Consider the following 25052-nt stretch of genomic DNA (forward strand, 5'->3'; position numbering starts at 1 on the left):
ACGAGATATATTGCAGTAACAAATAACGGATTCAATTAAAAGCGCATCTATCCGCTTATAAAGAGTGCTTCGAAAAGTGCGGACCGAGGTTCTGCTCAAAATTGGCCCAATAAACCCCGCTTTGGGTTATTGAAATACCTATAAACTTATTACTTAATAAAAAAAGGAAAACACTTAGTTAATTTTAATTGTAATGCCAGATTTACACTTTAATTACTAACAAGTGCAGATGTTGAAGGAGACAAACGTTTCAAAATAAAAAATAAAATAAAAGGAAGATACTTATTGTTTATGTCATTCAGCTTTTCCTTTAATTAAGTTAAAATGGAACATAGAAGAGCTCCTCATTTCAACATATTCTTTATGAAAATTATCCATAACCTCGACTCACCCACTTTGCTGAGAGAGCGGCTTACTCCTAGGAGTACTATCCATTCTGTGAACGTAAGATACAGGTACAGACTAACGATGCCACGTCATCAGAGTGCCTTCTTGTTTCGTAGATCTTTCACATTCATTGCAATTCGTGTTTATAATTCTTTGACACAGGAATTCAGCAACTTAAATTTATGTTCATTTAAAAAAAGGTACAAGGATCATTTGTTACAAATACAGTTTTCCTAATGTGTTACTAATTATGTTATATTGAGTTATAAAATTATTTATCTTCAATTGCATTTTCTGTAGTGTGTAGTAGAGTTATGTTGTTCTTCCGATTTTGCAAGGTATTCTTCATATTTTATTTGTTGTTCATCCATTTTTTATTTCAATAAATAGTGCGCAATTTATTAATTATTTAAATAGTTCTTTAGCGGTTCAGTAGAGTAGCTATTTAAAGCTAAACTGCGCCGCTTTTGAGTTATCTATTTACTTTGTTTTGAAAAATATTAATATTGTATATTGTTTTTTGGTTGTTATAATAAAGGCTATTTATTATTATTATTATTATAAGAATGATAGAATTTCCTATACTAAAAACAGAAAGTGTGTTTTTATAATCGTATAAAAAATAATAGTTGACTTTCGGCCCAACTCATTTTAAAAAATTAGTGAATGTAAATGTTCCATAATGGTTTTTCCGCTTCGCTTTTAAATGTTTTGAAATGTTACCTGCCAAATTGCAATCAGTAGTAAGGGTTTCCGTTCTGGGTCCCCCTTCTTTGTAACATGTTTATAGATGATACAGGCGAACTTCTGTGTTACAACTATTTTTTCTATGCGAGTAGATACATAAAGGGAGTTCTGGCCCACAAAACCTAAACAAATGGAGTTCTGGTCCACATACGTCACAGACAACACTGCATTTAAAACACGCAATTGGCGAAGTCATACGTCCGTGACGTATGTGGGGTATGTGGGCCAAAACTTCTTTTATGCATTATATAAACTATAACCAAATTAACTTGGATCCATGGAATATTACTTAAATATAAATAAAATTTAGACCGAATTTATCTTTGGGTTAAACACTTTCAAATTAATATTAAATGTATGATACACTAAAAAACATTGAGTACAGTTTGGCAATGTTATTGTTTAAGGCGCATTGCAACTCTGAGAATGGTCGAAAATAGTGTAGTAGAACACAGGCATGAACATTTTTTATTAACGGCACAATCGATGCTTCACACCCGTAAATTTCACTAAATAAATCTGGCATCGTTTAGGTAAACTTGAAATGTGACGGTGCCGCTTTCCAGGTTTAATTCCTGCAATCATGAGATACACGATTTAATTACGCCAACGCACACACAACCGACTGTAACAATCAGCGTGTGTGCGCCGTTTTGGTGTTGTTGATTCCGGATGCTTTAGAAATTTAACAAACAATGAGGTACGACGACATCGGGAATCGGGATAAGTGAAATTAATGAGGGGAACGCTGCCACGTCATTACGGGAGAGGATGACATGTCGGATTGATAATAGTTGAAGCTATGTTGTTATTATTGGATAGAATACCGGTCGGTGTGCTCGCCTCAGTATCATAGGAGGGTAATAAAATATTTAAAATTTAACTCTCCCATGATTTACTGCTACATGACATTCAGAAAACATGTGAAGATTATAAATTGCTCTACGCTGTCGAAACGAGTGTCCATATGACGATTAGTTTTTGAGTACACTTTTGTAAAAAACCCTGAGTCATATGTCACGTGACCATCAAAAATGACCAACTTCAAAATACTTTTGAAATCTACTAAACCCGTGACCAATGTGTTTCTTTAAGTTATACTGACAAATTAACAAAAACTCAATCCCCAGATGATTACAGGGCAAGATCTAATATAACTTTGTATGAGGTTGACAGGCTGTTTCCGTTATTTTAAATTGTTATTGTAATCTTAAAGTAATTGTTAATAAATAATACATATAAAATATAAAATATAAATAAACATCCCTATTAAAAACCATTTAATATCGGAAATTAGACGTCAATATCTTTTATAACTACTTTCGAAACCTGAAAACATATTTAAATAAAATTTGGTACATTTACTAAACATTTTCATAGTAATAAACAATAACAATGAGTTTATTTTTCTTATTACAGCCAATACAGAAAAAAGTGTAATTGTACTGGCGAGGTCTAACCCATATCTAACCACCCAGTATGGGTACTAACAAGATAATATCACAAGATAAACAAATAAATACTGAAAAGATATGTTGGGGAAAGATGTAAAAAGTAAAACAAGCAATAACAGTACAATCTTACTGGTGACGTAAAATGTATATAAATGTATATATCGCCTCTAAAATCATTGAAACGTATGCAAAAAACAGAGCATAAAAAGCAAACATAACAAATTCTATTTAAATATTGTTACAATTTTCGAAAATATTTAAGAAAAACCGACATCAGGGTTTCGCCTTGAACAGGTTGTGGATCCAAACCTATAAAAAGGTTTATACTTTTTACAAAACTTCTGGATTCCTCCTGCGTCGGTTTTTGCTGTCAAAATTACTGACATTTCACCAATCATCCTGTTGGCTTCTTCAGAGCTTGACTGAAACTGGCTCGTATTTTACTCTGTACCTGTTTATATATTGGATGACTGATTCCCAAATATTGTGACAGATTATTAGGTTGTTTATAGATTTCTATAGACTCTTGGATTTTTCGTTGGTAAAAGAACTGATTACATGCAAGAATTTTTGGTTTTATCGAATAAAATTTTATGCCCGGTTTTATGAGTGTGTTCGGCAACAGCTGATGAGTTTATTTGTCTTAGTCGTAAGGCTCTTTCTTGTTCTTTGAGCCTAGTTGATATTTTTAGTCCGGTCTCTTCAGGTATTCTTTGCGGCATATGCATCGAATGCTGTAAACTCCTGGCATCTCAAATGGAATTTTGTCGGATGTTGACAGATTTTTGGACAAGTAGTAAATCTGGTTTTGACGTTATGCTTCTTTAGAACTTTTGATATGTGGTCAGTGATGCTTAATACCTTTAATGTGGGAATTATTATGGAAACGTCAGCAATTTCGACTCAGCAAAAACCGACGCAGGAGGAATCCAGAAGTTTTGTAAAAAGTATTACCGTAACCTGTGGAAGTTTCTTTGAAAAATTATAAAAACGTTTGTTTCCATTTTAGAGCGGACAGCAAGTGGCTAAAAAAAATTAACATGGATATAATTTACACAGATATATCAAAGGCCTGTGGCAGAGTTGATCATGGCTGTTTAATAAAGGTCTTTGGTTTATTTGGAATCATATAATGGGTACTCCTCAGAGGTGTTTTATGCCACGCCCGGGGTGCCACAAGGATCTAATCTTGGTGCTTTACTTTTCTCGATATTCTTGAATGATGCGTCTAAGCTGCTTACTTGCCTGCTTTTGCTGTTTGCTGGGGACCTAAAAATAGTACCTTCTATTACTATAGCTACTATTACATTTCTAGCATGGTGAGTTCTGCCTGAGGATGTTGGATTGGATTTATAGAAATTTTAGTACTTTTTCCAATCTAAGAGCGCTTACGATCTTTATTCAACTCAATGATTAGATAAAGTTAACAATAGGTTTTTTAAGTTTTTGCATCTTAGAATGGAAGGTAGTTTCCGGAACGAGAACTCGATCAATCTACTCCACCAACTGTCTATAATATTCCAGGATTCACATATTCTAACAATAATTTAACAGTAATTTATGTAAATAATCGCTGATTTAAGTTAGTGAGCATTGTTATTGATATATTTAACGTAGTAGGTAGACTACAATTAATAAAGACTCTCTCTATTGTTTTAATTTAATAAGTCTTCTTATTTGCCCTTTATTGATGTTAACAATGTTAGGAAATAAATGTATTATTACGCGGTATTATACGCGGTACAATTTTTTCGATGTTGCGAGATGGTGCTTGTTACCGCTGAGTGAAAGAAACTTGGAAAACGAATTGAATTCGGACTGTTGGATGACTTTGGCGAGTGATGAACTAAAAAAATGCAAGACCAGAAGAACATCCATGACGAAAGATAGAAACCTGTGTCGCGGTTTATGTTATTAGGGTGTTTGATAATTTCACTAGACTTTCGGCATCAAACATAACGCCTAATGCAACTACATCCAAACCTGCCCTACGAAGATAATGTGCCAGACAGGGAAGAGTGGCTTCAGACCAAGACTGACTTGCTGAGGAGAGGACACTGTTGGTTGACAGACGGTTCCAAAACTAAAAAATAATGAAGCTGTTGGAGTCGGCATTTATGAGGAAGATCCAAAGAAGGAAATAAAGATGGGCGTTCGTATTTATCTCAGCATATTTCAAAGGGAAATGTATATCATCTAGCTCTGTATATGTATTTCTTAATAAAAATAATTAATAACGAATATTTAATAAACCATATGAAAATCAAGGATAAATGTATTAAGTAGGTGTTTTTATGAATAATTGAAGCGTACCCTTGTCACGTACGCCTCTTAACGCGAGAGTAACGCGCACCACTTGTCGCGCTATACTTTCCTCACAAGGATAAGGTTACACAACGACTCCATTAGCGCACTGCCCGTTCCGCCGACGTAATAAGGACGGCAATTGTTTTTATCCTGGTGCACGGCCTACTTTATGATTTCCGTGTCGGCACATTAAGCCCGAAAAAGGGGTGCGCTTATTAAAAAAAGTCGGAGCAAGGTCGAGACGCGGTAAAAGGCGGGAGACCGTGCGTGAAGTTTGTACAGGAAAGGGAAGATGCCGGAATAATAGTCTCATTACCATTCTGTCGCTGACGTTGAAAATCCCGCCGAGGAAGTTAATGACGCGTCTTTAATATAACCCCCTGCGAGGCAGGATGACATTTAGAGATTTTTTCGAAAAATATGCTGTACAGTGTGTCCCATGTTTGCGGCTATCGTAACTCAGACTACTTTTTTATGAAATGAAAGATGCACAAATCAAAATCTTGTAACTATCTTGAATTTTTTGCATTGAACTGAGGTGGCTTTTACTTGATGAAAATCTGAATTTTTAGTTCTTATTTATTTTGAATTTTTTGCATTTTAGGAAAAGATCAAAACTGGTCTGGATAGAGAGTTTCTTGCATAGAACCCAGAAGCCTGGTCAGTCATCCTCTGAAACTAACAGATTTTGATATACTCTATCGGAGTATATCTACAGTAAAGCAGCATTTATGCAAGCGTTGTAATTAAACCAATTGTATAGTTTGAAGGATTATGGTATGCTGTTGTCATAAGAGAAATGTAATATAGGTTAATATATGATTATTCACTGGAAAGATTTTTTTTCCACAGGCTACGGTAATGCTATTTACAAAAATTTTAGATTTCTCTGTTCAATTTTAACAGTTTCAGTTAAGCTTTGAAGAAGCCAATGGGATTATTGGCTTCTTCAACAACAACTGACGCTGGAGAAATTCAGAAGTTTTCAAAATAGTGTCATGGGAAAGCAGGCCCAAGTAGAGCAGCTCTTCCAATTGTCACACATAAAGTAGATTTATTAAGGTAAGGCAGGATCACTAAGCTTTATAGTTCCTATTTTTGTAGAAATGACGATAATAAATGGCGTCTTTTTAGAAGGAAAACCTAAAATTGCTGATTGAATGCAGTTTAACTTGGCAAAAGAGGATGTTTTGAAGATGTCATGGAAAAGAAGTGCCATTATCAGGAAGGCACGAGAAAAATACAATTTGGACTGATAGAAGAATCAAAAGAATGCAATTTTTAATCTGTAAGTTAATGCGATTACTGTTCAACGACATTTAGTTGAGGTGAAACTTAATAGAAATCTGGTCTTGAAACCATTGAAGCTTGAATTTCGAAGGGGAAGTTACAAAATTTTGTATTCTCACGGAATTACTAAGACGTACAGTTAATACTAGATTTCACCCAAACTATGCTAGATCAACAATAAGTAATATGGAGACTGTTTCTCGATTAGTAGAATAGTTTCTTTACTTTATAGAACGGACTATGGATACAATATAAAATGTTATGTTGCCATATGCTGAGTCACTGCGATTTGTGTTTCAGTAGGACAATGATCCGAAACATTCATCTCGTCTTTTTTAGTAATGATTCAAGAAAAATATTCTAGGAGTTCTTCAATGGTGAGTACAATCACCGGACAATAATTCCATTGAAAACTTTTGGGTCAAATTAGATAAGATCGCTTTATTTCCATAAGAAAGTTATGTCATGCTAACTAACTATGATAATAATAATTAATAATGTTAGATAAATAACAAATACATAGACAATAACAAACGATTACATATTAAGAAAGATATCACAAGAAAGAAAATCTTAAATTTTGTTTTTAAGAGTGCATTTGAATTTTGTTTGACTAGCTATCTCCTTCAGTTGGATAGGCAATTTATAATAAATTTTTACAGTCAACACAAAAGTAGTCAAATTCGGGTCTTTAATTGATAAAATTCACGAAGTTTGAGGTAATATGCCGATGAGTACTATCCAAAACTTAATGCCATCAAGGCGTTGCAAATGCGTTAATATTGTTAAAACCCCTAGAGCATACTTCTGGTTTTTTATGTATTTAAATGAAATAAAATATTCTTTTCTCAATAGTTGCTTTACTTTTCTCACGAAAGTGTACTGAAATAAATTATTGCATAATACTACGTTATTTAATATTTGCAGAACTTCAACTAACCAACGATTCGTTCAATTTCCAATTTTTTAAATATTTGACTTCATTGCAAAAGTTGCTTCACTTCAATCCGATAGTGTATGAACTAAACTTGTATTTTTGTAATTGAACCCATCGTATGACTTTTATTAGCTTTTCAAAAATATCCAACACATAAGAGCTATTCCAAATACAAAGGATGTACTTTTTTCTACTCTCTTCTGTAAAATACCTAATTATACACCGATCTAGCATGCGGGAAGCGTTACTTTACCACATGAGTTTCTTGTCCCACGGATCTGAGCCACCGCACGGATTTGGGAGCAATCGGATGTTTTCGGAGATATTTCCCACGCTTTGAATTTTGACGTTTGTCAATTCTGACCCTCATGTAAGTGAAGGTATTCGTGTTGTTTTGCGAAAATGCGTAATTTCCAAAATACATACGAGATGTTGAATTAAGAAAAACGCAAGTTTAGTTTTTACATCAAAATATATGAGTTTTGGTTAGAAAGAAGAAGAAGAAGAAAACTGACTATCCTATGTAAAAAACTCTATCCAGACCTTTTCATATAGCCGACTTAGAAGGGGTGTCTAAAAATGCAAATATTGAAAATGGTCATGGCATTTCTGTTTGGACCATCTCTGTCTTGGGTTACGAGAGCTGCAACACTCTAGCTTTATTAACAAGGAAGATTCGCCGTAAAACCATAAAAAATTGGACACACTGTACGTATTCCAGTGTAGAACACTAAAGTCCATTTTTATTGCTCATGGGCAACAATGTAATTCCCCATAGCGCCGCCCGTAAAGTTTTTTTAGTACCATTAAGGCAGGGTTGGCCGGTTTTCCCGGAAATCGAGAAATCCGATTTAATTACCGGAGCGTTATGCTCATCAATCAAGGCAGTTGGCAACCCTTTTTTTATGGCAAATAAAGTCCGTGCCAGGTCATTCCAGATTTAACCTAGTTTAAATTTGGCTGGAAAGAAATGCGATGTATTGCATAGAGATTATTACCTCCAATACTCATGGTCGCTGAACAATACCAGAAACTGAGTTTATTGATTTTTTGTATTAGTCTTATTTGTTGATAATTTTGGGACTTGGGAAATGATATGCTTTAAAATTATTTAACAAGCAAGAGTGGTTTAACGTTGTTAAGTTTGTAACCTAAATTTTTACTATTATTATAACCACAGTTGTTGTAGGCAATAAAATGGAATATAAGGGTCTCGGAGTCAAAAGACCGCGAGCCAGAAATAAACCGGAAGGTTGGAGCCAAGAGTTCGACAAAAGAAAAGCAAGTTCTAAGAGATAACCAATTCAGAGCATAGGGTACCAAATCATGTTCAAGCCATTGCATCTGCATGATCAATCAGAGTTCGGCAGATTTATACGCATTCTGCGAAACCATTAATTTTCACTAGAACAGTTAAGGACGATAAAAGTGAGGATAAAACTTTATTTTATCATAACTAAAAAGCAGAACCAATAATAAGATGTAAATATCAACATCACAACATCAACTCTTCAGATTCGTCGGATGCAGAGGGATCTCACCATTTTTTATAATCTACTGCATTCAAATTCCCATGGACCTGAGCTGTTATGTAAGATTGGGTTTCGCATTCCCCCCCCCCCCCCCCCACCCTCCAGACAAGAATAAACAACTCCTTCCAGGTGGAGTTCCATCGTACTAACTATGGGCAGAGTTCTTTTCTTACTAGGTCAGCTGCACTAGCGAATCGCTTTTCTGACGAACTTGACTGCTTCCAGAGTGCAAAAATATTTAAGAAAGAACTTAAAGACTGTCGGTAAAACTATTCCGCTTTTCCTCGCAATAGTATTGTATACCATTGTGTTGGTGCCTCGCTACTCTTATAAGTGTCTTTACTGTCGTGTCGACTAACTATACCAATATTTAATATTTTGGAAAACCAATGTTTGTCATATTAGGGTAAGGTCTTCTATCTATTTCATTCTGTTTTAATTTTATTTTATTTTATTTTATTTTGTTGTTTACTATTTTGTTTATGTGAATCCTATTTTATATTGGGCGGTTGACTCGTTGATAAATAAATAAATAAACATTTCAAGAAAAACATTGTTTCCTATCACTGATATTTTAACCTCTCTAATAAGTGTGGCAATAAACATAAAAAACTAAAAAAAGAGAGTATGGACGTGACATAGGTATAGTTTTTGGAAATTGTGATATTATTTGTTATTATTTTTTAGTGAGAGCTTAATTAAAACTTACATTCTACTCTGTACCTGCTTATACACTATGAGGGAGATGGAGCTAAAGGAGGAACATTCGTCTCGGATAACCGATGTCCATATTGGTTCGGAATTTCTATGAATGCTCGGATAAACCAGGCTAAAAGAACATCAACGAGCGTTGACTACAACAAATACACTCATCTCAAAAATTAACGAAATATTTTGTTATAATTTTTTTTTAGAAACTTTGTCAAAATTTGGTTAAATTTAGGTAAACCTAGTCAAAAATAAATCGACTTGATGGTTAAAAGCCACAAAAAATAATAAAAAGCTTAAGTGGGCCGCCTTGCTCCACCCTTCCCTAATCCTGAAACGGGACATCAAATCTTATTCTTCCAAACCAAAATTCTTATATGTAATTAATTCTTCTACCAAAGGGAAATTCGAAAAATTAGAAGAACCTCTAAACAACCAAACAATTCTGACAGCGATTCAGGTCCTTTCATGAATACAGCTCGACCTCAATCCTACATTTAGCTCCTCCCCCTTGCTCCGGGAATGAGGCAGGCGAGGCTTATGATGGATGGGCCCGCTCTCCCTCGGTCCAGGGAGCTGCTTGGACTGACCAGAAGGGAGTGTAGAGCACTAACAGGGGCCTACACAGGACATTGCAGGCTCAGGAGGCATCTTGGCTTGCTAGGCATTGGAGACGACCCTGAATGCAGGTGGTGCATGGAAGGGGAGGAGACCCCGTTTCATCTGCTCACCGAGTGCCCTGCTTTGACATGGGTAAGTCTTCGAAACGGCCCTGACCAATCTGGACTCAGTGCACGGTTTTGGGCTAAAGGAGTTGCTGACCTTCTATAGGATCGGCGGCATTCTGGACGTCCTCTAGCACGGTATGGGGGCACAACGGGCCCATCTGGTGGCCTAATACTCCCCTCAAACAATATATAAGCAGGTACAGAATAGAATGCAAACCAGTTTCAGTTAAGCTCTGAAGAAGTCAAAAAGTTGATTGCTGAAACGTCAGCAAGTTCGATTCATCAACAACCGACGCAGGATGGGTAAATAGGATTTTTAAATAGTATTACAATAGCTACTAGAAGTTTCTTTGGAAAAAAATAGATTTTTGTGAAAAAATAAACGTAAATCGTAAAATTTCATTACTTCAAAGACCAGCTGCGAGAAGATGCGCAAAGTGCAGATGGAAAAACTGCGTAGCAACGTATGCGACAGTCAAACATTTATTTTATGGCGAATATTCCGTATATGACGATCTGTCCATTGGCATTGATATCTGACTTTCTTATTCACCACTGTTAGAAATTTAAAAATGTTTAGCGAATTTTTTAATTTCAATTTTAGTTTCGAAACTGCCGGCCGAACCCAAATGAAATCGGGCTTCGGAAACGGAGAACAATAAAAACAAATTTCCACTCGACTAATCGGATCGGCGAAACACGGAATATACGGAAAAGATGAAAAAGTTTTTAATCCACGGCGCGAACCGATGGGGCGCAAGTTACATAATTTAAATTCGCTCAGCCCGAGTTTTAATATTCGACCTTTTTATCGGGATATCCGGTTCATCTGCCACGGCAGATTCAATTTATAAATAGGGAATCTATTTCGAATAATTATTCCACGATATTGCGAACGTAAATCTGGAGTGATTTTTCGGCCTGAAAAATTTGCATTTCGCGATGGGCGGTACATGAGTTATTGATTTCGTTAAAGACGGGCCAATGAAACAGGTGACTAGAATAAAATTGTCCTTGCTCGTTCACGAAATATATTTCATTTGCAAACGGGAGTCTGTCGTGTAAAAGGTGATTCACGCTGAGTGTCCTATTAGAAGTATTGGAGAATTAAATAGATTTTGTAGCGTTGTCAACTCAAATCAAAATATTCTTCGCACTTAAAATATCACAAGAAAATATACCGGGTGGGCAAATAAATGAGGTGAGCGGCTGTATCTAAGGGAACCGCGAATTGTAGAGATGTGCGGTGATAATTTTATAACTAAAGTGATAAAAAGAAATTACTGGAAAAAATTCACGGTCCCATCTATGCCTCTAGGGAACATTATAGATTAAGTGAAACTGCTGTCGGCAGGACGTAGGATGAATCTAGAAGTTTTGTAAATAGCCTATAACTTTATTTTAACTGAACACATTTGAGCAAATTAGAGCTCGTTGAAAAAAGTAGACCCTGCTTAACAAAAAAAAACATAACCGTGACATACTCGTTATAACTGCTCCCGCTAGAGGGTGCCAATTCAAACATTTAGTTTTTTATTATATATACAACTATTTCAACAGAAACTGAAAGTACATCAAAATTCACGCGTTCACGAGTTATTGCCAAAAGAGCTTTTGTAACATTTGAAATAAATTATATTTCCAATTTTTATAGTCAAACATGCCAGGATACTATTTACAAAACTTCTGGATTCCTCCTGCGTCGGTAGCTTTTGATTCGAACTTGCTGACGTTTCGCCAATCATCCTGTTGGCTTGACTGAAACTGACTCGTATTGTACTCTGTATCTGCTTATATATGATTTGAGGAGGGCGGGGCTAAATGAACATCATCTCAGATGACTGAGTCGTGGTTAAGATTGTTTGGTCGCTTATAGAATCCATAGAAATCTATAAGCAACCAATCTTAACCGCGACTCAGGTCTTTACTATGGGAATCAGTCATCCGAGACAATAACACTGGGACTTAAAGTAGGAATAAGATTTTCTGCTCTGACCTTTGATTCTATGTGGTTCTACAATTGCTCTATGTGTTAATTATGCAATTATATGGTGGAAGACGTAAAACAGTATGCCCTGCCTGTTCAGCCAAATTGTAGCATACATACTGTTTCTTAATTGAACGTGTGCTTGACTTCCAAAAGTTGTGCATTTTTGTGACTGAATTAAAAATAAGTATCTTACAAATATTCTTGGATTTCAGTTTTGAACTTGATAAGGCTGGTGCTTTGCGTAGCAGACGGCTGTTTATAGGAATATTTCTTAAAATATTGTTTTGAAACCAATTTCCAAAAAGTTCTGCACTTGTATCCTCATGATAAACCAAGCTAGAATCCTTAATATTCTTTGCAGGCAATAGCAAGCAGTTTCTGTCTGTCTTCTGACTCAGCGTGTAATGTGTTTTCTTTTATCAACCCATCTTTTGGATGCAGTGTTTTGTGTTTCGAACCATGTTTCATCAAGGCAAATAATGGTTTTGTTGTCTAATATATATCTTTTAATTTCTTGAAGGTAATTAAATCTCCAAGTGCGTAATCTGTATCTTTCCATTGTTACTTGCCTTTTGTCTATTTTGCAGTGGAGGTTGACACGGCTTATATTTATATTTATTTCATCTTGTTCTAGATTCTTGTTCAATTTATTCAAGGTAAGAATAACTTCGCTTCGACAAGGACAATATATTTTTCCTTCTTATTAGGTCCTGATCACTATTCTCCATACGGTGAGATTGAAAATCACTACGTTTATTCTTTTTCTTGAATTCTCCACTATTGTCGACGATATTGGCGTTTTTGTAGGCAGACAGGTTTGTTTTAAAGCTTCTTGTTTAATAGGTCCTCTAGTGATTTAAGTTTCATACACATTTTTCATAAAATGTTTTGCCTTAAACAACAAATGATTTCAATACAACAATACGACTCAAGTAAGAATAATTTGTTGTTAATGGCTTCACCCAATAGGTAATAACATCATTAAATTTTTTTTGGGAAGGGTTCGTCGAAAGCAAACACGATGAAGATTGAGACACACTATACAGAATAGAATGCGAGCCGGTTTCAGTTGAGCTCTAAAAAAGCTAATCTAGAAGTTTTGTAAAAAGTATTAAAATATATTGTAGGAGTTTCTTTGAAAATAAAAACATGCCAGGACTAAGTTACTAAATGTTTTATTGTATATAGTATCATATCTTTCTTACCGTTTCTGACAGATTTTGAATTTTATATCAAAAATGATATTTGCAGGTCTAAACATATCTACAATTTTTCAGACTGAAACCCTTTCTTGACCATTATGGAGGGTGATCTGCTTTGGTTTGGTTCAATGAGAAAAATTCTCTACGGTCATGACTGCAAAACGTGGCGAAAAAAACAACCAAACGCAACAGAAACGGCACCAAATATTCATCATTCGACAGCATATTGATTAGTTAAAATCACTTTCATCCCCTCCACACCATCAAAAACTTCAAATTTTGATGGTCCTTATTTTTGTCAAAGCTTAAGCGATGCTTCTGGTAGTTAAGGTGACTTTTATTTTAAAAATAAGTTTCCAAATGATTATTGACTTTTAAATAAATTATTTCTTTTCTACATAATTTTTAATGTTACATAAAAGATCCAATAACCAAGAGTTCAGCGCAACAAGCGCGAGCAAAACAGGTTAAAGAAAACGGACTCATTCTCTCTTCAATTTGCTTTATTACACTAAAATTGGTATGCACAATATACATAAATTGAAACATACAAAACGTTCGTCGAATAAACTATATAATTTTAAGTCTAGCAAATAATTCCACATTCCGGGAAATATAATAAAACGTGAAGTTATTTGGAACTAAAAACACTAAGTTATTAAGAATATTAATACAATCAAAAATCATATCCATCGTGACAAACTAATAACGGCCCCCGCGGCCTGACGAGCCCCCACTTTTACTCCCGAAATCGTAGAACATCTGCTTTTGACCCATTGAAGATGATCCGTAAGACGAACCGTATGAAGATGGATAAGCGGTGGACGAGTGGTTTGGACCTGGATGGCTACTTTGTGAGGTACCACTGGCTCCGTACCTCCACGCGCTGGAACTGTACGAGGACGAATTCCACGAGCTATCCCTGTCAGACGGCGGTGGCTGTAATAAAGGTCTCACGCCGGAACGCTCGCTTGTCGAATTGCTCCCCTGCGGGTAGCCACCGGACATAGTGACCTCAGATCTTAATCTTTTACCCTTGCTAATCATGTAATCGGGAGTTCTCTCGCGGCTTCTCCTTGGGGAGCGATTGCTAAGCTTTGGTGGGGGTGGTGGGCTACGATTCCCATCTTTCGCTTCGTACCGTCGTTTAATAGGACCTGGTTGAACTTGTGATAATCTAAAAGGTACAAATAAATACAATCAATAAACATAACGACTAAGGCACGGGTTGTACAACGCTTTTCGTGTGGTTTCTATGATAAGGCGCAAGGATTTGACGTTTCTAATCCAGCGAAGACCGTTTCAATACGAACACGCTGTTCCTCTTGTCGAACCGCTACGGCCATTAGATTTTCTGAATCCATTCCTGGCATGAGTAGTTTCGATACTAACCGGTACACGTCATAATGATTTGACGGTAGTTATTCCTCTCTGCTGATAAGTTTTCGTTGCGTGAGGTACAATCCAAAACTCCACAAAGGTCCAAAAATTAGTTGCCGAAACCGACGTATCAAGATCGTTGGGAAAAATGTAGGACAGTGAACGGAAAAAAATAGGCGAATTGTTGTACAACCCCTGCGCACAAAGCATCCCAACATTAACAAAGGGTAAATAAAGTAAATAAATAAAATATACACGAGCCGCCGGCGTCAAAAACGTCTTTACTCACTAAATCTCGGATAATTAAGCAAATTACCGTGCGGATTTCTGACTTCTCGGGCTCCTAGAGCGACTTTTGTGCTTCCTTGCTGCCGTACTGAACTCATTGATCTTCGCCTGAAGGTACTCGCGGAGCTTCTTGCATTCGTCGATCTCCTTATTGAGTATCGCTTTGTCCGCCTCGAACCTGATGTCGTCGAGTCGCTTCTTCTTTTCCATTGCATCTCGTTCCGTATGCAATCTGCGCCGTTCAATACGTATTTCCTCCTCCAACTTTTCAAGGTCGCGACGCAACTTGCTGCTCCTCGTCTCTTCGCCCTGGAGCTTCATGTGACTGTCATTGAGGCGCCTCTTGTAGCGAAGAAGCTCCCTTCTGGCCTCGTCGAGGTCCCTTTTCAAGCGCCTGACCAATCTGTCTTGGTCGATTCTCCTTTGCTCATCCCGCCTGGCTCTCTCTTCAGCGGATATCCCGTCTTCTTTCTTAACGCTGCCCTCCTCGATTTTTTTTGCGTCGTCTTCCGCCTTCTTGGTGTCCTCTTCCTTCTGAACGCCGTCTTCCAGTTTTTTACCGCTCACCGACTTGGAATCGTCCTTCGAAGCGGATTCCCGCCTGCGCTTTAAAAGTGCGGTTTTCGACGATTCCTTCAAGTCGGGCCTCTGCAACGATATGGTAATCTTTTTGTCGTCTATTTTGGTACCGTTCAACAATTTGACGCAATTAGATGCCATGTCAGCAGTTTCCAGAGATATGTAACCGAAGAAGCTCTTGCCGTTAGTAACGATTCGGGCCGTAGTCACTTTACCGTGTTTGGAAAACAAATTTTTCAACTCGGCAGCTTTCGTCGTTCTAGATATGTTCGACACCCAGACGCTTCTCAAATTTTCTCGCTTCTTCTTGGGCCCGTCTTCAGCCTTGGACTTCTCCGCCTTCTCTTCTTTGACAGCGGTCGCTTGCTTCTTCTCTTCGGCGACGTCTTCCGCGGTGGCGGTATAGAGTTCTTCCTCTTCTTCGGCGGATATGATCAAAGAGTCCTCCGCGGGCTTCGGTTTTGCAGTTTCATTTTTACCAACCGTGTTAATGTCCTTTTTTTGCTCGATCTTCTTGTCCGCTTCTAGGGAAGTGGAGTTATCGGCGGGCTCTTTTCTTACCTCGTCCGAAGTCTCTTTGGACTCCTTAGCCTCGCCGTTTTGTTTGGCTTCTTTCGTGTCTGTGACGTCCTTCGCATCGTTCGTTTTCTGGGTATCAACCTTATCTTTCGTTTCTTGCTTTTTATCGGCGGTGGCCTTTTTGGTGGCAGCTTCTCCACCTTCTTTGCCAGTGTCGACCACTTTGTCGTCGGCGAGTTCGTTTTTACTCATGTTTAAATATAATTAGTATAAGAGTTGGTTGTGACGCGTACCTGTTCACAGAATAAAAAATTCGTTATAAAACCACAGAGTTATGAAGACGCGCTTACAGTTAACAATTACAATATTACAAAATCATGCAGCGTTTAAAACTGCTCAAGTGTGCGCGAGGGATATCTCGCAATCCGTCTGAGACCAACTGCTTCGCTTATTCGCTAATACAATCCAGCTCGTTTTCGTGGATGGTTCAGTTCAAATATCCGAGAAGCGAATTATAGCAGCAAAAATACATATTAGTCCACGACACGGCTTTTCTTACTTCAGTTTCCTTTGACGAAGGCATTATTCGCTGTGTGAAAAATATTCTTCACCAGCTAGCACGCAAAATTAATACCCATAAAAAGAAAATTTACATTTGCTTTGTACTATGATCGTAATTATTCTTTGGTGTCTTGAACGAAAGCCTCTGCATTACAAGCATACAAGCGTTGGTGGATCTGGAAGCCCAAGCTTCGCTTGCTGCTATTCTTGACTTTATTTTACACCAAATTAGTATGGAAACGAGTATGTTTTTCACAAGCAATCGTTCAAATGCCCGCATCTAAATTTTTTGCATGACTTCCGAAAGCCTTCATCGATACTCCAAAAAATTGCGTCGACCCTTACACGGAAAGTTGAGGAACCACGAAACATGGGAATCTCGCCGTTTAAAGTGGGGAGGATTCAGATTGTCGGCTCGATTAAATCGGGAAACTTGGCAAACAATTACTATTCAAGACGTTATAGTCGTGGGATAACATGATAATTGATCCCATAGGCGAAAGTTTCTTCTCGCCGTGTGATTGGGTAATTTGTTATTTACTATTATCTTTTGCCCTTTCGTCACTTCCACCACAAGCCTGGCCGGATTTTCATGTTGGACGTTAACCGTTTACGATTTCTAATTTGCGGCTACCTCGAACGTGAATAAACGGACGTACGGAAAAGAAACCGTGTTTGCTCGACAATCAAAAATAGAACCACGAAAATATAAAACGAATCGCCGCGACCGAACAGAATTGAATTTCTGTCCCATCAGAATTTATAACTAATGGAGGCGCGATAAAATGTGAACCGAGACGCTGCGGTGGTTGACTATTCATATATTCGAAAACAGGGACAAATATTTGTGTGAATCTCCGCCGCAGCGCCAATTTACTCCGTGCATCTGAAACTGATGGATTTTCAGCAAAAAAAAGTTGGATCGGTTCTTTAATTCTTTGCATTTTATACTCGTCCAAATTATATACGCTATAGGTAAGTATATATAAAAAACTAATACACCCAATTTTTAAACAAACATGGTTGCAAAATTACACCCGGCGCATACCGCATAAATCCTAAGTTTCGTATTGATAAAACAGACAAAAAAACCGGAACGGTTATGGTCCGGATAAACTCGCGCACCCATACACATATAACGCCGTTTATCGCAAATTGCAGAAATATTGCCACCGAGAACATCGGATTTTTATCGCACCACCCAAAAATAAACGTAAAACATTTTATACATTACATGAAAAAAAAAAAGGTTAACTATTTCCTTTTAGAAATATAGGGCTAGATGCCTTTGGACTCGTTGGCGGTCGTTCCAGAAAAGGAGTTTAATACGCATGGATGATTTAACAACCGAAATGATCATTGGCGGTTAATGTTGCATCTTTTAATATAAGAAATAAGAGTTCTTCAATGACACGTAATTTCTTAAAGACTTGTTTGTCTCATTGCCTGGATGTTTTCAGCTTTCCAAATTTTTCCAAAAATTTTTGTCCACATGTTATAACATTAAGAGTTCAAATTTCCAACCATAACGAATAACCATAATAACCTCCAATGGTACGTCCAAGAAGTCAACTATTATTTCGGAATATAGTACCCAATCACCGAACATGAACAATACAAACCAGGTTACTCTAAATTTGTACTCTTAGCAGATGGGGATAAACCATACTCGTTTAAAGTAAATATAATAAAAAATATTATATATAATAAAAATATAAACCTTCATTGTGACCCAGGTATGCGATTTTGGAATCAAAAAGAAGGACGAGAAATCATACGCTGTTGTCATATATGTAAAAGTGGAGTGGCAATATTTTTCATTTCCTGTATATAAAAAAGTTTAGAAAATCACTTTACCTTAGCTAAAAAGCAAAATCTAGCTAAAACTTAAGATCAATATTTTTGGTTAATTTTGATCACAAAATAAGGCACCATATTTATAACTAAATTTTAAACGGAAAAGATCACCAATATGCGGGAAATTTGAAAACCTCTTTTCCTTAGCCTATTGTGAGGTCAACGGATAAAAGAGATGTAGAAAAGTACTGATTGAGATCAAGCATTGATTTGGTAAATTGTTGTGACGCGAAAGTAAATAAAAAGATTTATTTATTTATTGAAACAAAGCAGCATAAAAATTGAATTTCGCTACTTTTGGGTAATTTAAAGACTTTTGCAGCTCAACCTCACAATTTCCACTCTTTTCGACTTTTTTCAAGTAATTAGATATTAGATAAAATAAAATACTCCTCTAATTACAAATTTTATAGTAAATATTTTGTTAAATATTCTCTTTATAATCGATTACCAAGTGACGAACCACCTATCAAAGATAAAAAAAACAAATAAACAAACAAAATTCTTCTTTTGATACGCTAAGAATTTAATCCCAATAATAGCAATTAAGAAACGGGAAACGAAAATCCACGAAAATTCGGCGAAAGCAATTTTATTTCAAAGAACAAAGCATAGCCAACCCTTCGCCTCTTGCTTATGGTCGACGACCACGTGTGGTGTTTGTACAACTTTGGGGAGAAAACCCTATGGACGTGTAGAAAAAAAAAATGTGGCACTACGAGTTTCCACTATGTGCAGGAGGGTGAAAAATACTTAAGAGGTCCCCCGCCCCGCCCGATAGTGGCGAACGAAAAAAATACTTTGCGACGATTGTTTTTCTCGTATGCCGCTGGGAATTACGGCAAAAACCCTTCTCCTCCACTACCAGGGATCGAGGTAATAAAGAGGAAATCGTTCCGATCCGTTCTTAACCCAATTTCGATTCAATCGCGGTTTTCCATTCTCGATCCATAAAAGATTTAACACTCGCGTCACTTATTCATCTCTCTATTACTCCGGAGACGGTCTTACAGAGCGAAAATTATCGGAAAACACAGCCCCACGAAGTTTTTGTGCTCGACAGGTTTGGATATGTCACCTAGTACTACTTTTCCCTCTATTGTCAGAGGCGAGCTTGTCAGTTCTATAGACACAGTATTTTATTTTAGATCTAAGTGACTAGAGAAACACTAAAAACATCATTAATACTCTTTAACCATAACAAATAATGTGTAAGTAGTGAAACTATAGTTACTCATGTATCTCCCATATCTCTTCATAAAATTAACTGACGTTATTGATTAAGACTTAATGTAAAAAACTTCTAATAGTATAAAATACCTAATACGGCGTCCAAATCAATCAGACGAAACAAAAACATGTTTACGCAAAGTGGCGACAAATCGGATACATTTAGGCACCTTTTTTGTCTTATTTTTGTTGTGCTGAAAATTTTGCAATCGCTAATGGTCTCCTGAGAAAAATAGGAGACTAGTTAATTCGCGCAAAGTCACACAAATTTTGTTCTAGTTGTACTAGTACTAGGGCTCTTACAAAAAATAGCAGGGCAAAAAAGTTTCTTGTTAAATTCTGAATATTCTACTACATTGGTGGTTAGATGAAGTAGCGCTGCTAGACCTCGCCACCTGTTCAACTCTATTGTGGTATATTCTTTTTGTTGTATTTAAATAATGGCTATTTATTATTATTATTATTATTATGATTATTAAAACACCTAATAGAATTGTACAAAGAGCCCATCCCCAAAAATAAGGACTGCAAAAGTAGTTACAAGAAAGATGAAAGAAAATAATGTCACTATAAGGGAGTAAGAGTAAGAAACTATAAAAAGTTAAGGCTAGACTCTACGCCTCTAACTATAGAAAAAGTATTTTATGTATAGTTAGCATGTGATTTGGCAACTGCAAGACCACAAGGCATATCAGATTCCCCATTCTTTTTATTTCATTTGTAGTCGGATACCACTGGTAATTGCTTAAACTGTCTCATGTAAGATTGTTATAATTTTTTATTTTTCAATTCCCTTAGTCTTAATAATTAGAAATTGACGTTTTAATAAGTGCCATTTGCTGTTATTAAATTGTATTTGTATAACTCGTTTCCAAATTTAATGTTGATATTACTTTGTTTGTTGGTTCCAATTATGAATTGGTATCATTGGGTATTTTTCTGGCTGTTCTAAACCGGATAAATAAAGACACCTAACAACCATCAGAAAAAAATGCATTATCAGAATTCGTAGCCGGGAATTAATTTAGAACAGCCGCGTGTCCACTTAATCGAGTGAATTTATCTTTAGAGTTAACTCTATCGCGGCAACTAATTGTCAGGGGTGCAAGGCTTCGGTATGAGGTTTAAATGTAACCCCATCCCCTTACCATGGACAGTTTCCAAAATTTTAAAAATATTTCAACACTTTTTAAGAAGAAGCGTTTTGGGTTTATTTTACTATCAAACGAAATAGGCACTGGCTCAACATTTTTTTCAAATCGAGTTTTTACTTTCGTTCTCTGCAGAACCGGTATAAAATATATTTCCTTTTTTCCGTTATTTTGCAGTTGTTCTTAATTGCCTAGGAATTCTTCAGAAAAAAGCGAGTTCCACGGAAATGGACGCTCTCGATATTAATAATTTTTTCCAACACATATCAGGACTATTCTAAAGTACTTTAAGACGAAAGCAAAAAAAATAATTATTCTCAACTCGGTATATACTTATATCCATTTTAAATCGTAAATTTTGTGACTCAGTGATCTCTTCGATGTAAATATGGCGAATACAGGAATTCTGTACTTTTTCTAATTCATATTTAGTATCTAAGGTTCATAAACAAAATTACTGTAATATAAGAAGACTCAGAACCACTGGTTCGCATACTCAGTTCGTTACAGCAGATTATACCCAAGTTTTTATATTCTTCAAAACTTGAGATTTATAAACATATCCAAAATTTTGAGTGTCCCAAACCTAACTAATCCAAAGTGAAAAGTTAAGTCAAAAAAAAGTTAAAGTGAGCCTTATTTGAGAACTTAAAGACTGATTCTTCACAAATATTAAGAATTCTTGTCGCTGAAATTTGTTTTACAGTGTCATCAGCGTATAACTATGACTGTGGTAATCACAGCGGATAGCTATGTCTATCGATTATTTCTTAATTGAATAGTTAAATTTTTACATTTAATTTAATTTAAACATTTTTAAATAAATTATTATGCGTTTGTGATGTTCAATTTACTTATAACCCTTTTTAAGGAATACCCGAATACGATACTTAGCAATTTGGGACTCCCGGTAAAAATATCCACTCCATTTACTTATCATAACAATGCGATGGCTACGTAATACACAAAATAAATAGATATAAATTTCAATGTATTTCTAAAATCATTTCGGTCAATTGACAAAAAAAAAATCGATCGTTCAATTCGACAACCCAAAGCACCAAAGCAACTCGACATATCTGCTGCTTAAATAATAAAAATAAAATTTACACCGGGCGATTCAGACCACCTGTTTGGTAACATTTGTCACAATAGAGTATAAAAACTTGGGGAAGGCACTTTGAGATTTAAAAAAAAATGAAGACAAGAAGGAAAATCTTACACCGCAACAAATGTGACATTTCTCGTCCCTCCCGTTGATTCCATATCTTAATTAAGTGTAGGTTTAACCGATAAAATTTCTCTGCAATCGCAAGATTGTATTGGTAATCCATTCTTGGTCTTGTCTAAGTACTAAATTGTCAATACCTCATTAACGCAACTGTAACACAAGATACCAATGAAACAGATCCGAAAGGAGAAAACAAGAAATTTCTTCGTCACGTTTCGATGGAGGACCCAAAATTAATATGATTTTTTTTTATTTCACCCTCTATCATCTACGGACAAACGACAAAACGTTCAAAAAAAATTCACAAATGGCAAAAACGTGTAACAATGCAAATGAATAACACGCGAACCCTTGCGCGTGGGGGTAGCTTTCCGCGGGGCGCGAGCGAGGAAAACCGCCTATAAAATTTAATAACACCGGAGAGGGCAGAATATGAATGCAAATGGAGGACCGGAGGGGGTTGCCGCGCCGCCGAACGGCTTCATAAACACTTCGAAGATGATGGGGAATCGTGTCGTCCGGAAATCCACTTACGACTTTCGGCCGAGCATCTTGCGCGGAATAAAAAAAAAATAGGTTTCGAACATTATCGCAAGAAGTTCAAGCCACAACCGTACTAAAACGATTTTTCATCGCTAACATAACGAATTAAAAATAAACTATTTAAAATTGTTAAAGTTTCGAAACTAAAGCGCACTTCTAAATTAACAAAAAATATCTCTATTGGTTGTTTGACCCCCACAGGGTGAATAAATTAGTCCTGTTTCGTAATACACACCTGGGTTAGTACAAAACCAATGTCCGGTAAGCCCTGTATAACAGTCTGCCCTTCCAGGCACCCTTTATAAAGTACAACAGCTATTTAGTAACCTGAAACAAAGAAAAAACAAATAAATACACATTTAATTTAACATTTGTTAAGTAAATGCAAAATCTGTTACTCAAAAATGGACGCTTATAAAAAAAGCGACAAAAGTATTTGTTCATATCCAACAACATGAGCAAGTTTGTGAGCAAAATTTGTAAATAGTATTACAGTAGCTTGTTGAAGTTTCTTTGAAAAATTAACATCAGTATCACAAAAATGAGTAATATGTACTAAAACTAGTAAATAAAAATACGCCAACGGAAAGAAATGTGGCATAACAATAATAAATGAGGTAAGCTTAACAAATTAATGTAAAACAGTTTTTTGAATCAAAGATTCGTGCTAAAGCAAGATTCATTCATTCAATTGCAAGGAAATGCGACAACTCCAAGTACGTATTCATCTAAAAATATTTCCGCAGTTGTTTACGTTATTCTGGACTGGGATTTACTGGACAAATAAAAAAACAATATTTTCAAAATCACCAGTAAATGAAATTACTTGTCAAAATTTTAATATTATAGTGACTAAAGGAGTTTAAAGTGGGACTTTTAAAAACGAATGTTACGAAAAGCAAAACTTGGATAATCATATCAAAATTAGAAAAAAATATTCTGGGAAACACTATTTTTAGTAACTTTATATTACCGGGAGTAGTTGCGCAATTAACAATTGCAAGTAAATCGTCGTAATTCATTTTAGGGTTAGGAATGGCCCGAAATAAGACAATCAGGACTGGTTTCAATCATGCGACGACAAGTTATGGACGTTTAATATTTTGGTCCAATTTTAAGAATGAAACTTCATATCGTCTACCAGCAATGGCTGGGTGCTTAGCTTTTCAGCGACAGTGGAGCTCTCAATAAATAATATTGGCTCTGCAAAACACTCTTTCTTTATTGAATTTACAAACCTACACAACGGCATCGTAGGTGCGACTGGCACTTAAAGGGGGAACCGGAAGGACAAGCCAATAGAAGGTTAGCGCTGAGGACCCGAAAATAAGCCAGGAGTCCTAGGACAAGTCGTCAGTTAAATCAGAACAGAGGTTGCCAGCGAAAAAAACCTAACCAAACGAAGATCGAGAATGGAGGAGTGGCTGCTAGTCGGTTGAAAGCGGCATCCTTAAATAGCGGAACTTCTACTGACTAGGCGCTTGTTCGGAAAAGCATTATCTGGTTGCTTGGATTACATTACACCAATTATAATTATGAATACCACTTGAAACTGCTAAACTCAACTTTGTGGGGTTGGCGAAATAAAAGTATGCCCAAAAGTATTTTGAGATATAAAAAGAAATCATTTTTTTTAAATATCTTTGTTAATGTACCAGATTTCTTTTCATTTCCAAATATGGAACCTGACCTTTATATTTTCATCGACGAAATTGTGTAGGGTAAGAAGTTTTTTTGATAAAAAACTGTGTGACGTACAAAAAATGTCTTTTATTATTAGAAGATATGTCAGTGGCCTGCCACCAACTGTAATAATATTTGCTAATTTCTGCTGCTGTTTCCCGTGTGAAGGTTTCTTATTAAACTGAGCCCAAAAATCCTCCTTCAAATATTCAAAGTGAAATTTGTTTAGTCTAAGAAATGTCACTCACAATTTAACAATAACTATGTTAAATATTCGCAAACGGAAATTTACACAAGTCCATTGTTCCTAGCAAGTCAGGGTTGCAAAATCGTTCCGCATGATTGGAAGCATTTTTTTGCCCTCCAATAAAACATTATTGTCCTCCGTAAATCTGTTCGGATTACGACTATTCGTTTCCTATGGATGGATGGCCTGGGGTGACGAGAACACTTTTGTCCATGTCTTGGACAGTATTTTTGCTCCTCCGTTCGCTTTTTCCCCACCCCTCCACAAACAAACGGACCCTTCCGAACCGTGACGTGGGACAAGAGGAAAAGGGAAGCGAAAAAATCTTTAAGATAAATGTTTCCGGTATTGAATTCCTTTCGTTCGGCAGTGCCAAGAAAATTTATTTATCCATTTTAAGTGGAATCAGGCGGGCACGTTCGGAAGCGTTAATATACGGGGTCTTTTCTCAGATTTACATTGTTTAAGTCGCATTCGTTCCTGTATAACCAAATTCTACTA

The 25052-nt window shown here is 36.3% G+C and overlaps 2 protein-coding genes across 3 annotated transcripts in view; both read right to left on the reverse strand.

Moving 5' to 3' along the window:
- The window catches only part of LOC132699307 (putative uncharacterized protein DDB_G0282133), a 299329-nt gene that overhangs the window by 249950 nt on the left and 24327 nt on the right, over positions 1–25052 (reverse strand). The gene's annotated exons all lie outside the window — the stretch shown is intronic.
- LOC132699313 (scaffold attachment factor B1-like) overlaps positions 13768–25052 on the reverse strand; it is a 43013-nt gene continuing 31728 nt past the window's right edge. Inside the window, exons 2-4 of the mRNA XM_060665956.1 lie at positions 22857–22948; positions 14979–16341; positions 13768–14459 (exon numbers count right to left, since the gene is read on the reverse strand). Coding sequence (XP_060521939.1) covers positions 13985–14459; positions 14979–16300 — 1797 coding nt within the window. The 5' untranslated portion in view covers positions 16301–16341; positions 22857–22948 and the 3' untranslated portion in view covers positions 13768–13984. The remainder of the gene's footprint in view (positions 14460–14978; positions 16342–22856; positions 22949–25052) is intronic.

Source organism: Cylas formicarius, unplaced genomic scaffold, assembly GCF_029955315.1.
Source record: "Cylas formicarius isolate icCylForm1 unplaced genomic scaffold, icCylForm1.1 PGA_scaffold_3__17_contigs__length_32017465, whole genome shotgun sequence".
Taxonomy (NCBI): domain Eukaryota; kingdom Metazoa; phylum Arthropoda; class Insecta; order Coleoptera; family Brentidae; genus Cylas; species Cylas formicarius.